At 32.2% G+C, this 16,694-nt stretch overlaps 1 protein-coding gene across 1 annotated transcript in view; it reads right to left on the bottom strand.

The window, feature by feature from the left end:
- Nucleotides 1-16,694, bottom strand: part of PTPRQ (protein tyrosine phosphatase, receptor type Q) — a 214,476-nt gene that overhangs the window by 2,521 nt on the left and 195,261 nt on the right. The window contains 5 exon segments of the mRNA XM_025040984.1: nt 4,125-4,260; nt 6,260-6,408; nt 7,251-7,376; nt 7,614-7,748; nt 13,397-13,473. Coding sequence (XP_024896752.1) covers nt 4,125-4,260; nt 6,260-6,408; nt 7,251-7,376; nt 7,614-7,748; nt 13,397-13,473 — 623 coding nt within the window.

Here is a 16,694-nt window from a genome sequence, read left to right as displayed (position 1 = left end):
CTATCTATCTATCTATTATCTATCTATCTATCTATCTATCTATCTATCTATCTATCTATCTATCATCGAGAGAACTGATTTAAATAGAATGTCCTCTAATGTGACCGTCTTAAGAGGTTATATTTGTATCTTGCTACTGAACCACAAAACTTTTTTGGAACTCCTTACTGAAATTGTCTTCAGAAATCGTTGGTCATTATTAGGAATATCTATTTCTTCGTGGATTACAAAATGTTTCCACAAACATCTCATTGCTGGAATGTTAGTTCTATGAGAGCAGAAGTCTCTTATTCACTACTGATTTCCCATTGCCTGTCATAGTGCCCGGCATGTTGTAGTTGTGTAATAAATGTTTGTTGACTTAGTCTCATTTAATTCTTATGGCTAGCCAGTCTTTACCATATAAGGACAGATTTCATTTGGAGAACATCCAGAAGTCATTAGGGATCAAGCTTTGTAAGTGAGGTGGATGATCCAGTTACATATTTCAAATTTGGTAAGAAGTGAAGCGTTGTTGTAAGGTAATAACATTCTATTGAAATGGCTAGTAAATTACCTCTCAAGGTAATTCCAAAAGAATATTTTCAAATGTTCATTACACAATGAATAATATTATTGGCAGAAATATATTGACAGAATATAATTTCTTTGAAAACAATGATAATTTAGATTCACGAGTCTTGGTATTTCTTTAAAAAATGCATTTGAATTTGAAGTCACATTTGGTATGTGAAGCTTCTGAATATCTCCATCTCATCTTCTCCAGTGGAAAGAATGATGGGTGGAAACTCTGCCAATAGGGCAGAATGAGCTTCACGGCACAGCACTACATTTTCCAAGATCTCTCTGCCATGGTGTGTCATTGCCAAAGAGATAGTGAATACAATTCCAGTTTCTTCCCTAGATATGTTGCCTAAACTTTTTGATGTTCAGTTTCCTCATCGGGGGATCACAAACCCTACGTGGTAAGATTTAAAGGACAACATACATAAAGTGCCAAACAACTAGGCACTCAAAATTTATTAGTTTTTTTTTTTTTTTCTCTTACTTTGGGAGTTCACATGAGTAAGTTTCCAGGAGAACCAGAGCAGGATAGAGGCTCAACCAGATGAACCCTTATTTGAGGCACCAATCGTAACTCAGAATGTCATGTCACTGCATTCTCAGAAAGTCTTTTCAACCCTCTTGGGGCCATTATGAACTGTTTTTGGTAGACAGTGAAAAATAAAGCTCCTTCCTGGGTCTGGGTCCTGCTCCTCTGGTGCCTTTATGTGGTGACATTTTGCTGAGGTTCTCACTTCCCCACCCCTGTCCGTGGCTACTGTAATATGTGCTAAGACATGCACATTCTACATAGGGGTCTAATATCAAATTGGAATCACTCCCAAGTGCAATAGAAGAAAGTAAGAAATCACTCTTATGCAAGGCAATGCCGGTTTATAAGGACTGGAGCCAAGGTTGGTCATTTCCTTTTTTCATCACAGGAAAGACAGTAAAGAGCAGTATTCCTGGGAATGAAGTTGGAAGAAAGAGAGATTTGGAGTACCACCTTTTTAGCAAGGAGGGAACCCAGCAGAGTCTTATCAGACATTTACTGCATTCTGAGTCCTTTAGATACCTTCTCTTATTTAGGACTGACAATAACTTGTGAAAAGTATAACATGGCTATTTTAAAAAAGAATTAGCTAGAGGTTAATTAAACAAAGTCACAGAACCAGCAATTAGCTGGTTCTGAACTCAGTTCTCCAACTCTTTCCATTTTTCTACCCAACTGCAACATTTTACTCTAGCTAGTTAAACAAGCATTATGTGTGAAGTCTATAGTATATATTGAGTATTAAATTGTGTGAAATTATTAAGAGGCATTCTTAAACACACTCTTTACAAAGTTCAGGTCCACAAAGCTGGCAAAAATGTTTTCAACTTTTATTATTTGCAGACTGACTCTAGACTCTAAAAGGAGACAATGTCCCAATCAGTCCCATCCTCTGTCCTTTCCAAGAGAGCCAACCAATCTCAATTAATGCCAAGAGCATTGGTCATCAGTGCATATGTTTACTCACAAACAAATGGGAGGGAAATATCAGCTTTCTATTTATCTTTATTGTTAACTAAAAATAAGAAAAAATTGAGTTTTAATAATGGTTAATAGATTGATATTAGACCCTTTATAAGACCCTGGATAAGAATCAGCTACATAATTTTTGGGATCCACTGCAAAAATTAAAATTTGAGTTCTCTTTCTCAAAAATTATTAAAGAATTTTAAGACAGTAAACATTAAACTAAGTGCAAAGCCCTTTTGAGCATGGGAACCTTTGAGACTGCACAGGTTACATATCCATGAAGCCAATCCTGGTCACAAGTCATATCACATTTCTGAAGTATCCTGATAGAGGTGTAATACTTCACTCATTTGTTTCCTTTAAGCATATAAGGGGATGCATATGGATTACATTACCTAGTTTTACTTAATTGTTATAGAATTGATATGGCTTAAAAAGGTTCCCATAAAGAGATTGCAGATTGAAGATAATATTTATAATGCAAACATGAATGAATGACAAGATAATGGCAGGGCTGACATTTTTTGCACGTCTAGAATAATCTTGTAGTAAGCTGGATCACTTTTAAAAAAATTAAAAATAATTCAAAACCACTACAAAAACAGAATTATCCTGTGCTAAGTATATATTTTATCTTTTAAAAATACCTAATGATAATATGAAGTCATCACAGTTAGCAAGGTTTTCAAATTATTAAATATCTGACATATATCTTATGTTTTTCAATTTCTTATTCTGTATATGTTTAATAATTTACATAACTGTTTAATCGACATCTTAAAAATACATACATTACATATTGAATGCTCAAACATTTTTCCTGAAAGGGGTGTGCAGTCTAAAAAGTTTGGGTGTATCTGGTCTACAATGACATCTTCCTAAGCACATGAATGTCCATGACATGGCATTATAGGTTCTGGAGTCAAGAAGGGTTTAAGGATTTCGCGATCGTATAAGTTTGGGAAATGTTGCCCACAAGGGTTCTGCATTGGTAATTTTCAATATACATTAGTACGGATACTCTAAGAAATTCTAAGAAAATCAATTTAACATCCTTTTCAGATTCATTTTAGGAAAGAACTTGTTTTCGCACACCTTGAATGACTGTGATGCCACTAGTGTTTTCTAGGACGTACTCAGGAAAATACCGTTAGAGCAGATCTGTATATTTACTGTGAGAAAATCTCTATTTTATAGCATACTAATCCCAGTCCAAAGATACAGATAGGAACAAATTGTATATTATAGTTAGACAGACTTGGGTTTGCATTTTGGCTCTGACAGTTATTAATAGTATAACCTTAAGTATATCACTTAATTACTTGGAACATCTGCTTCCTTATTTGTTAAGCAGAGCCAATAATACCTAGTCTGTTGATTAGTTCAATTGGACTTACTTTACAAATAAAGGATTAAATAAGAATTAAATAAGATAATACATGTACAGAATGTAATATAGCACTTGGAATCTACCAGACACTCAATAGAAGGTTTTTAGTCTTATTACATGACTTTTTAATGAAGAAAAATCTATATGTTGTAGAAATATTTTTGCCTCTAAACCAAAACAAAACCAAAACTCCCAGTTGGTCAATACATAATAAACATTGTTAGTACTAATAGATAATAGTGATAAATATAGACAAGTGATACACATAGAACCTCATAACAGTCAATATTTTCAACTTTTTCCCAATTATAACTTTTAGCATGTTTACAAAAAGATTGATTAGATTCATTTCCTAAGTTCCCTAAACTTGATTAATGCCAAAGACAAATCCATTTTATGAATTATTTTCTATGTGCCTATCCATATTAACAAGTTAGGATGAGCAGTCAAGTAGCAATACTGACGAATGGGCTTTATTCCCCTATATCTCCAGCATCTGCCTTCCAAAAGCCATCCCCCTCCTAACCTCAGGAAGTTTAGAATGTAGGAAAAGAGAGTATCTGCTGTGCAAATACAGTTTCAAATCCATGTCCAACCAGATCACTGCCACTAAAATCCTCCCATCTAGAAATTCTACAGCTGACACCACATGCAATTTAGATATCTTACCAGGTTCTGTACCATGCACATTCTTTCACTTCTCAGTTCAGCTACTAGTCCATATATATCCACAAAATCATGATCATTTATATGTTGTGTTAAGTGGTCCAGAGCAATAAATACTCCAGTTCTTCCAACTCCAGCACTGCCACAGAGTGAAATTACATGAAAATTATTCAGTAAACGGTTGTTCAGGTTGATGATGATGAAGAAAATGAGCTATGATAATAATTCTAAACAGTTCTTTCCTTATATTTGGAAGTAGACGCTTTTTGGATTTATATTGTTATCAAGACTTTTTAGATAAGGCAAGATAATTATCATTAATTATCAAATATTTGAGTTTTTAAAAAATAAGTTGAACTTTACCTATTCTTTCATAATATTTTAGGGGCTATAGTTGGAGAAGATTTTAAAAAATTGTTGAAAATTTCTTAACACCAGAAACTTTGTATTGACATTATTTTTGGTTATCAATAGAAATGCTAAACATTAAAAATATCAAATATTTAACCTATATAGCTTTCCTGTGCATCATATTGAAAATAGCCTCTTGTGTGTTCTTTTCACTCTTTTTTCCCTAGAATTTTACTTCCTATAGATAATAAAATTGAAAAACTCCTTCCTTTTAAGAAGTTAGTTCGGTACTCAAGGACAGGTACGTGTTCCACAGAAACTGTTAATTGATAAACCTGATGTTTTTTCAGAAACTCAATTAAAAAGACAAGACTCTTAGGCATTAAATGATTAATACAAGAAGTAAATCTGAAAAACAGAAAAGACATTTGAAAGTTTAGTTAGTCTTATAAATGTTCCTTTGAACAACACAAAACTGCCATTTTTGTAAGTAAGAGAGTTTAAAAGTTATAAATAGCCTATGATTTGATGTAAGAAATAGTGAGCATTACAACTTAATTCCGGTTATGGTAACACATATACACATATGTCTGAACAGAGCAATCAGTCATTATATCATTCGATATATTTTAAGTGTCAGACATCGTCCTAGACATCTGAGGTATAGCAATAAATAATACAAAGTCCCTGCATTTACGAAGCTTGTATTCTAGAGGATGGAGAATAGCGGTACACAAACATGCATAGAATGTTTATGGTAAAAAGGGCAACAAAGATAGATAAATCAGGTTAAGGAGATAGAGGATGATAGGGTAGGATAGAGTCATCAGAGAAAGCTTCCGGTAAAAGATACCCAACATAAAATTTACCATTTTAACCATTTTAAGTGTATAATTCAGTGGCATTAAACATATTCACACTGTGTACAGCCTTCACCACTATTTCCATAACTCTGTCACCATCCCAAACAGAAGCTCTGTATCAATTTAAACAATAATGCCCTATCTCCCTCTCCTCCAAGTCCCTGTAAGCACAATTCTACCTTCTGTGTCTATTAATTTACCTATTCTAGGTATCTTATGTAAGTGGAATAATACAACAGTATATCATCACCCACTTTTTCTCTAATCTCCAAACTCCAATGGTCGAAGAGACTCAAGTCATGCTAGAAAACATAAATCTTATCAATCTGAACAGAAAGTCTCTGAATACTAAACCACCTTAAGTTTTATTTTTAAGAGTATTAAATACTAATATAAATAATGAATGAGAAAAGTCTCAATTTATAGTCATATTCTATTAACCACGTTCAGAGACTTTTATTTTTTAACTCTCATTCGCTTTTACAAAAATGTTTAAAATACAATAGTATACTAATATCAACTGAAATAATAAAAAAGCAGATATTTATTTATAAAATTCATAATATCTTATAAACACACACACATATACAATAAATGATGGGCTAATCTTTTTAATTTTTAAAGGGGCTTTAGAGACATAATCCGTCAAGAATTCAGGAAAATTCCTGTACTAGTTATATATGTGTTTTTTTCTTAATTTTAGATATGTTCATCATTCATTTTATTTCTACAATCTGAACTTTTATAAAGCTACAACTTTATTTGTTATGGCCAGTAAAATATCTGAGAGGTGAAAGCTATAATTAATCTACATTAACTTCTGCCAGAAAATAATCAATAGTATCATGATAATAAAAAGACCACATTGAGTTTAAAAGCCATTCTAGTGTTTCATATAATGTTCTAATAATATTTCTTTCTTACCTGCAGTGAATGATCATAGGTGTGGTGTCATGTGCTCTGCTTGCACGAACCAATTTCACAAAGTGAACTAGAGGGGCACTGCTTTCAGGTACCCCATGCTCAGGCCAAGCAGTGAAGTTACACTGACGAACAGTCATGCAATCCCCATGCTAGAAAAAGTGACATATTAAAGAAGTCTGATACAATTATTGAAGTACCACAATTAAGTTGGAAGACAGTTGATGTCCTAGCTTTTGAAGGTGATCTTTTAAAAATTACTATTTACCAAACAGAAGAAATTGTGTTTTCATTTACCCTATAAGAAAAGGCTTTTATTACTGCTACCATAAAGAAAATTTCCTTTTAGTATAAATGGAAACAATTAGAAAGCTTGCAAAGAGATGATAATATAGAGTATTTATGTTCAAATGTAGCATAACATTTTGTAGCACTAGAATAGAGTTTGAAACAATTTACCCCAAACTTAAATAAATTATTAAAAGCATAGGTATTGAGTGTCTGATAATGTCAGAAAGTATAAAGGTCCTTATATTATTTTCAGAGTGTATAGGCACTTATATAAACTGATAAAGTGGGATCCCACACTATCTCTTCTGTATTGGTTCTGGATTAAACATAAAATTAAATTATTAGGATGTAGATAGAGACAAGTGATTTGGAAAATTCTTGTTTTAAGTCAAATATTACAGTTTCTTTATCAAATGAAATAAACCTAGTGATTTCGTTGTTTTCTCCTTTTTCTTCCTTTGTCTCTCTAAGAATTTGATGCTAATTGATTAATGTAAACTTTAACCATGTGTTTTGAAATTTAAACATAGTGACATAAGTATTAAAGTTAGATACCTATTCAAACCTTCTGTTTAGAAAATAATAGGAAAGCATTGTTGATATATAGGTATTGTTGCAAGAGATAGTTCTAGTAATTAATTATACTTTAGACATTTAGAGCATTCATATTTACTATCATGTTCCTACCCCCTCCATTTTTTACCCTTTCAATTTTCAGATCCCTGATGGTCCAATCTATTTGAACATCTTCCATTAGCTTTGTAATCACTATATCTCCAAAGACGGTAACTGGTTTGTTGTCCTCTGGCCAATACTGATGGCATCTGATCTGTATTCAGAGAAAATTACCAGTCATAAGGACCATTGTTATACTAATATAACATAACTGGCCATAACATACTTTTATATATATATATATATATCTCACAGTTATTGCTATTAAGTTAAAACTGCCTTATAAATGTCCAAGTTATTGATGACACTCACAGTATTAGCTGATATTGTCACAAATGTATTAACACAATTGTAAAATAACATTTTGTGAAAAGGTTTTCAAATAACTTACCCGCCCTTTTTCAAAACACTGTGTTAGCATTACTAATGTTTTTGCTCTGGTTTCCCAAACCATTCTCCAAAAATCCCCAACTGTTCCTGGTAATGGACCTTGAGTAGCAATAAATTCATTTGGACATAAGTAGCCCTAAAAGGATATAATTACAACACTGCATCAATAGTTTTTAGGGTTTGAACAATTTATGAAAAATATAATAGCTGTAAAATGATCTAATATGTTTAAATATTGTATATTTTGAATGCATAATAATATTACTCGAAATTTCCAACATATAATTTTAGCTTCACAATGTGATATACTATACAACTAATAGTTCTTAAAATTTATCTCCAATATTTCAATAAAACATTAACTATGCAATTGCACTTCTGGGTATTTATCCAAAGAAAACCAAAATGATAATTTGTAAAGATCTATGTATCTCTATGTTCATGGCAGCACAATTTACAATAGCCAGGATATGGAAGCAACCTAAATGCCCATCAATAGACGATTGGTAAAGAAGTTATAGTTCATATATAAAATGGAATATTACTCAGCCATTAAAAAACAAATGAAATCCTACCATTCTCAATGATATGGATGAGCCTAGAGGTTATTATGCTGAGTGAAATAAGTCAGACAGAGAAAGATAAATACCACATGATTTCACTTATATGTGGAATCTAAGAACAAAAAGAACAAGCTAATAAATAAAAAACAGATTCACAAATATAGAGGATAGTGATGGCCAGAAGGGGTGGGAGGATGGGAGGCTGGGAGAAAGAAGTGAAGAGTTAAAGAAGTACAAATTAATAGTTGATAGAGGGTCATGGGGATGGGGAGCACAGCATAGGAAATGCAGTTAGCATTAATGTAATGGCTGGGTGTAGAGCCAGAGGAGAGAAAAAGCCATCAGGGGGATTGCTGCATAAACTTTATAAATGTCAAACCAATATACTGTATACTTGAAACTAATAATAAAATAAAAATAAAACAAAAACATTAACAGCAACATAGAAAAACAATAGTATTGACCTTAATCAAATGCTTACTTTACGCCAGACAATTGCTAAGGAATTTACAGTTAATATTTCAATTAATTATTTCTTATAAAAACCTTGTGAATTAGTACTATTATTATCCTCATTTTGTAGATGAAGATACTTAAGCTTAGAAATGTGAAGTAATTGGCTCAAAGTCTCACAGAAGTAAGACAATCTGAGTCCAAAGCCAGTTAATTTACCCACTCCAGTATGTGTTTGTTTTATATTTATGGGTTTTGCAGATATTTTCATACTCTTTCTCCAAAAAATTACTTATCTATTTAAACTGTGGCATCAGTATTTACTCTCCAGAACTCTGAATTAAGAGTAATGTGGAGGTAATATGAAGGTTCATTTAACTAATATAGGACCTGACAGCTCTTGTACATTTTATCAAATTGTTCTAAAACTTGGTCCATTCACCTGGAATGTAAGCATGCAACTTTAGCTGTATCTGTGTATTTTTCTTAAAGGAAGGTACTGTACAGATAAAAAGGTAGTAATGGAATTATACCTATTCCAAACATCAAAATATTTGAAGGAATAGGAATAAAAGGTAAAATTTATCTGTAAATTGGAATTATCTCAGTAGTCAGAGAATATAGTATTGTACAAGAATAATACACATTTTAAATTTCAAGAGACCCTAAAATCTAATCCAATCAGTTTACTTTACTTTAAAGAATAATGAGCACCTTGGGTAATTTTCCCCAAATCACAATGCTAGCCAGTGACAGTCTTTGGGAAAAACCTTGAGTCTTAAATACATTATATGCTAAAGCATTTTTGTTTTTCCAGTCTCAGTAGAAATACATCTGGCTATGTAATTATTTTACATTGTAAGAGTTTATTTTTTTAGGTTTAAAAGAGTAATATCTATTCAGTATATAATGTTTGAAAAATTTAGAAAAATATGTAATAGAATGTGGAATTCACCTGTAATCTCACTCTTCAGAACAAAGAACCATTAAAACTTTGGTCGATTTCTTCACAGACTTTTAAAATATGCACATTCTTCCATTCAAATAATATTTGAGTGCCTACTATGTTCCAGGCACTATTTTAGGAGCTGGAGATTTCTCATTGAAAAAAAGACACTAAAATTCCTACCTTCATTTGTCTTACATTCTAATTAGGGGAAATAGAAGTTAAGTCTATTCATAAGTCTATTTAAAAAAGCAAAATACATAGAACTTTTAAAAGTGATAATGTGCTTTGAGAGAGGGCTTTCAGAAAATAGAGTTCAGAAAAAACTCATTGTTGATATCTGAGGAAGGATTTGAAGAAGGAAGAGAGTAAGCCTTGCAGGATTTTAGGGAAAAGTGTTCCAGGTAGAAAGTCAAGTGTAATAGTATGAAAGGAGAGATGTGTCTGCATTGTTCTAAGAACAGCAAATGGCTGGAGTGGCATTTGGAGGGGTGGCAGCAATAAAAAGTGACCTCAGAAAGCACAGAGGAGAGAGGATAATGGTGCTTTAGGTCCTAGTAGGTAATTATGAGACTGGTTTTTACTCTGAATGATACAGAAAGCTGTTGAAAGCTTATGAACATATACACTGTATAGTCTAACGGTTTCACTCTGGTTTCTGTAAGAAGATCAGATTATCAGGATGTAAAGGTGAAAAGAGGAAGAGTAATTAGAAGGTTATTGCAATAATTGAACCAAGGGGGCAATTTTGGTGATAGCAATGAAGATGTCGAGAAGTGATAAGATCTGGATATATTCTGAAGACAGAGCCAACAGAATTTGCTGACGGATTGGATACTGGGTATGAGAAAAATAGAATAATCGATAATGATTCCAAAGGAAGACGGGGAAGACTTCAGAATGAGTAGCTTTGACAGGAAAATTAGAAATTTATTATGGATATATTAAACTGGAATTCCCTGTTAGATATTCAACTGGGAATATCACGAAGGCAATTAGGTATGTGAGTTTGGAATTCAGGAGGAAGTCTAAGCTAGAAACATACATTTGAAAGTAATCAGCACATAGATCTTACTTAAAATCATGAGAATGAATGCGATTACCAAGGACATGAGTTTGGGAAAAAGAAGTAAATTCAAGGATTGGGCTGTAGATAATTTAAATGTTTGGTACTCCAGGAGAAAAGAGAATCAATGAGACTGACATAAAAGAGTCAAAAAGCTATATGTAGATGGAAAATAGAGAGAATGGTATCTGGAAGCCAAATGAAGAAAGTGTTTCAAGGATGAGGATAATTAACTACAATTGATTGATTTATAAAATGTTTCTCTTGATCATTTGCATTTCACTTGTTCAGGAACTCAATGTCTTTAAGTACTACAATCTATCAAAATGAGAACAAATCTGATGTTTCTGATGTTATTACAGCTCTTTTGCATGATAACATTTCATCTTTCATCTCTAATTATGAAAAAAGTTATCCCCCAGTTAATGTAATTTTAGGCATCTGGTTGACAGGAGACATAATTTTGAGGATTTGGGGCCTTCCTCTTGTCCTATTGCATAATGTTCTTATTGTTAGTTCTCTTGAAAACATTTGTGTAGTTAGTGGCCGTTTACAGGGATACAGTATCTCTTTTCTTTGCTACCTTTCTCCTACAGTCCATTCTTCATCAACATTTTCCAGGCTCAGTGAGTCCTCGCTTAAGGAGCACAATTCCCAAGGACAGCCAAGGACAGAGGGATAGGTGTATCAATGGTACATTAATCTTGTTACAGACCCTGGTCTGGAATTTCCCAGCCTGAAAGTCTATCCCTCAGACCACCTGCTGGTCTTCTCCTTTCCATTTCCCAGACTTCAGTTTTTTCCTTCTCCATCTAAATACTAGTTGTTTTGCTTTCTTCCCTACCTCCCTTGATAGTTTTCCTTCCTTTCCCTCTAGCTTCCAAAGAAATAGGAATCCAGAATCTATTTGTAGATGGCCTCCATCTTTTGTTCCTAGGACAATGTTCATGAACTTTCAGATGGAAGTACCATGGAACAAAAATGGGAATGGGGGAAATTGAGGTGTTAGACATTCTTTCTGAGGTGAAGACTGCCTACATTTGGAGATGGAGAAGTGAAGGCCACTATGGTATTGAGGTTTCGTCTAGTCCCATCTGGTCCTGGCATGCCAAGCAAAGATTCTGTTCTATGCCCTGTTCTACAGTGTCACAAGACATATGATCATTAGAGCATCAATTAAATTTAAGTATTAAATGCTTATGTACATCATTATGTAAATCAAGATAAAACTTCAACATACTAGAGTTTTGACTATAATGAAAATTAGGAAGCACAAGATTTCACCAAAATCTTTAGAGAAGAATTACACTTTCAAAAAAATCAATCATTTGTTAAATGTATAGAGTATGTCAATACAATAGTAAATTTGTGTTTTTTTAAATACCAATTTAAAGTTCTAGTATAAACAGATGAAATTCTAAGGATTGCCTTAACTTCTCCAACCACAGACCCCTCATCACTTCCCCTATTAAGAAATTTAAAATTGTCACATTATTTATTCATTTCATAATAAGATCCAGCATATGATTATAATTTTGGAGTGATCGTCAACCAGTATAGAATTAAAATGAATCTCTTTCCCCAACAGTGTCTTGGCGGTAATGGGACACAAGACACACAGGTTTAATGTTAGGGAAAGGATGCAGCATCACATAAGCAGGGCCCAAATGGGACAAAAGGGAATGGCAGATCTGGGTGAGAAGATATACAAATAAGAAGAAAAATTAAAAACTTATCGAGTGTGGGCAGTAGAGGAAATCCTTAAGTACCTGTAAGGTCACATGATAAAGATGATTAACCTTTTTATGTATTAGAATTGGAGCCAGTGGGAGAAAATATAAGAGAACATATCTCATTAGAAAAAAACTGTATTAGAGTTGATCAGGAATAGAATCATCTGCCTTAGAAGGAAATGGATGAATCAATGCTAAGAGAGGTTAACATCTAATTATCAGAAATTTTTAAGAAAGAGTTTGAAGGTGAATGGTTGAATTAACACAGGGCAATTCCTACTCTGAGATTTCACAATTGTGTCAACTCTAGTGAAGATTTGGGTACGTACAACGTTTCTATGTACCCACGATAGTGATGAGCATTGCCAGAACAAAAGAGCCATGGAGAAGGAGAAGAAAACAGAGAGATCCCTAAAACAATTTGGTTTCATTCAATTTTCAATCCAATTCAGAATTTATTATCTATGATGTGCAAGACGGTATATTAGGCATGTCACAATTCTCCTCTATGTTGGTTCATTTAAGATATGTTTATTGAGTAGCTACAATGGAGTTCATATTCCACAAGTAACTAAGAGTAGAAAAGAGAATGTGGCATAGTAGTGCTCCTGAAAGACCGCAAATCTAGAAAGGAAGAACATAGTAGATTTTTATATTATATGAACATGACTGTCTATTTGACTAATTTAATTTTCTTTTGAAAGAGTAGCTGGCAGACCTCATTGTATGTAGACAATACATTGAAAACACATAGGAAATAGTAGAAAGACCAGTGGATATGTAACTTGAAGTTGTACATCTGCCACTTATTAGTAAACTGATTCTTGGTAGGTTGAAATATCTACTAAAAGCCTCCATCTCCCCATTTATAAAATGGGGGGTACCTAGTATTGTTGCAAAGAGCTGGCACATTAAAATCCATAGAGGTTGTAATAAATTTGTTATTTTGAATAGTTGGAAGAGTAATAAATTTCAGAATTTATGTTTTACAAAAATATAAACTATATAAAAATAGCAACTTACAGAAACATAGCTGGCATTAATATAATCTGATCCTGGAATACTAGCATCAGCTATCAGCTTCACTCTGTTATTATTATCTAGAAGAAAATATAAGAAATCAGTACTAATTCAATTTTAAATTGCCACTATTTTTTTTTTTATAAAAGTAGTACAAAGAAGTTCATGATATAACATTCAACTTTACAGATGGGTGTAAAACTAAAGTAGAAGTTCCTGCTTATCCCATATTTCCACTACCCAGAGATAATGACTATTAATATGTTCTTGCATATGTTCCCAGAATTTTTTATACATGTTCATAGAAAATTAACTACAAATAGGATAATATATGGTCTCTCCTGTAAGTTGCTTTTTACATTTGATTATATCTTTCCATATCAGCATAAACAAAGATACCTAGCTCATTATTTTAAAAAGCCATGTAGTAGTTTATTGTTTGAATATGTCATATTTAAAGAGTTAAATTAATCTCATTTTGTTATTATAAAATGCTGAGTAAACATAATTGAACTTTTTGTATATATATATAGGAGTGTCTTTGTAGAATGCATCACCAGCAATAAAATTCCCAAATCATATTGTGCATTTCAAATTTTGAAAGATATTCTCAAATTGTTCTCTGATTAGATCAATTCATATTCTGAATAAAAAATGTTTGAACAATTCTGTTTCACTACCACAAGATACTATTAAACATTTTAAGTTACAATCTCTTGATAGATACAAATTGATAACTCAGTATTCATTTTGATTTCCTTAAATATAAGTAAAATTGAATTTCTTGCTTGTTTATTGGCCATTATAAATATGTTTTCTATTAACTATCTTTTCCTATTATATCATTTTTCTATTTAAAAAATACTTTATATTAAATACAAAGGTTATATGTAGCCTTTTGTCATATGTATTAAAATTTTTTTCTTAGTTTGTTGTTTGTCTTTGACTCTGTCAATCTAGCTAGCTATCTTATCACACATAAAATTTATATTTTTTATAATCGAATTTCTCATTATTTTTCATTATGGTTTCATTTTCATTGTACCATTCATGCAAAGGTGTTTGTCATCAATTTTCTTATTTTCACAAATTCATTCCTGGTTTCTTCTGGAACTTTAATGTGTTTTATTTTCTGCTTTTGTTTTAAGTATTTCAATCTTTGATCCATTGGGACTTATTTATTTTTTTCTTATGGAGTGAAGTAAAATCTATCTTTTATTGTTTGTTTGCTTGTTGCCATTTAAAACAACAAACAGTCCTGATTTTTTAACATTCCATCCACCTTTTCTCTCCTTATTCAAAACACTGCTTTTATCATACATTAGATTTTTCTATGTATTTAGGTTTATTTCTGGACTATTTATTCTCTTTCATTAATTTATCTAACCATTCTTTCTTTAATACCAAACTTTTAATTATTATTCTTTAGACTATTTTAAGATCTGATAGAATTAGATGTCCTCTATTCATTAATTTTTTTTTAAAGTTTTAAAAAAATATTTTCCTGAGGATTTTTAGCAAGTTGGTATTATAATAGCAATGTCCAGTGTTAATTTTAACTAGACATGGAAATGATAAAAATTAAATATCTATAACTACATAGTTATATTGAAGGTTTTTTTTTTTTTTTTAAATTTTAAAACCTCAATGGGAAGGCTCTCGATAGTGGAAGAAAAATGGGTAAATGGGCTTGGATTTGAATTCCAGATGATCTGTCTACCATATGTATGGCCTTGGGTGAATTGCTTAGAGACTCCTTTGTTACTTCAGCTATAATACGTAGATATACATTTATTTTGTATAATTCTCTTAAGGAAGACTTAAATGAAAGTTTATAGTAAGCACTCAATACATGTTCTTATATTGTTAAAACTTAAGCACATGTTATATGTTAAAATGACTTAACTGTATTGTTAGTAATTATAAAGACCTGCCCAATGGGCTTAAATTAGAAATAGAAAATATTTAGGCAAATTTATACAAATGATTATATCCCAAAGATTTTGAATTTGGTATGACCTAACTATTTTAATGACAGTGTGGCTAGTCCTATAACTTAGAAGGGAAGCCATCAGGTTTCTATTCATTTGATATGCCTGCTCATAACTATTCGAGTCAACAACAAGTTAAATTTTTCTTCATGGTGTTGGAACACTTCTGAAGGTCATAGTGTCCTGTCAAACAGAGATTTGCAAATCTCTTCTGCAAGCATTTGCTGCTAATTCTAGTATCTTAAAGCCCTGTAAGCTAATATCTTCTAAAATGCACTGTGATATTTGAAATCCTACTTCCTACATTACTCAGGGGAAACAATGCACTTCACTTAGCTGGCTCAAGCCAAAATTCAGACTCTATTAAAATGAATTCATTCTCTAAAAGAGAAAAAAAATTTTGTTTTCAGCTTTATGGCTTCTCCACAAGCACAATGGGAGAATATATTTTGTCTAAAGATCTCATTTGTTTGGTGTGTGTGTGTGGGAGGGGGTCAGAGGGGTGGAGAGGATGGTATACTGGCCCACAGAGGTGGCTGTGAGTTTACAGCCTGCCTTTTAACCCAGGCTATTGAAGTGGGCTGTTATCTCCAGACTAGAGACCCTAAATGACATTTAGCATGTCACTAAATCTTATTCACTCAGAAAGTTAGCAGTTTTTAAAAATAAACAATCTATCGATTACTAACAATCCTAATAACTAACATTTATTGAGTGCTTCCCCTATTCCAATACTGGGAAAAGTAATTTACATGATTATTTCATCTATCTTCACAATAACCTTAAAAGATAGAGACTATTGAATTATTATGTCTAGTCACTAAGATAGTGGGTAAATAGGATTGCAACCCAGGGGGTTCAATTAGAACCCATGTGTTCTTAGCTTTTTTACTATACAGAAGGCAGTATGTATTATTAAATTAATAAATTATTGTAATAACATTCTTGAAAAATATAAAATTTTACCTAACAAAATTATTTCTTATAGGACCTCCAACTCTTTAAGAGGACAGTTAAAAATCTTTCCTCTAAAAATCCATTGAAAAATACTGAATATAGATATAATATAGAAATTTAGGTACAGATGAATATAAAAACATGAGAATTTCCATATCTCTTAAACTTATGATGCATCTCATCCAGGTTAACTCTCTGAAATTAAAAACAAAAGGACTTGTTGAGAAAGCTTATGCCGTAGAAATTTAGAGATGTAATACTAACATTTCTCATTTCTTATAATGTCTTATTTGTCAACTGTTCTTAAAGTCATTTACTAATGGTTTGTTTTGTTCTAGAAAGGAGTTTAGGAT

This window comes from Pteropus alecto, unplaced genomic scaffold, assembly GCF_000325575.1.
Source record: "Pteropus alecto unplaced genomic scaffold, ASM32557v1 scaffold76, whole genome shotgun sequence".
NCBI classification, from domain to species: domain Eukaryota; kingdom Metazoa; phylum Chordata; class Mammalia; order Chiroptera; family Pteropodidae; genus Pteropus; species Pteropus alecto.
This window is presented reverse-complemented; position numbering and strand designations above follow the sequence as displayed.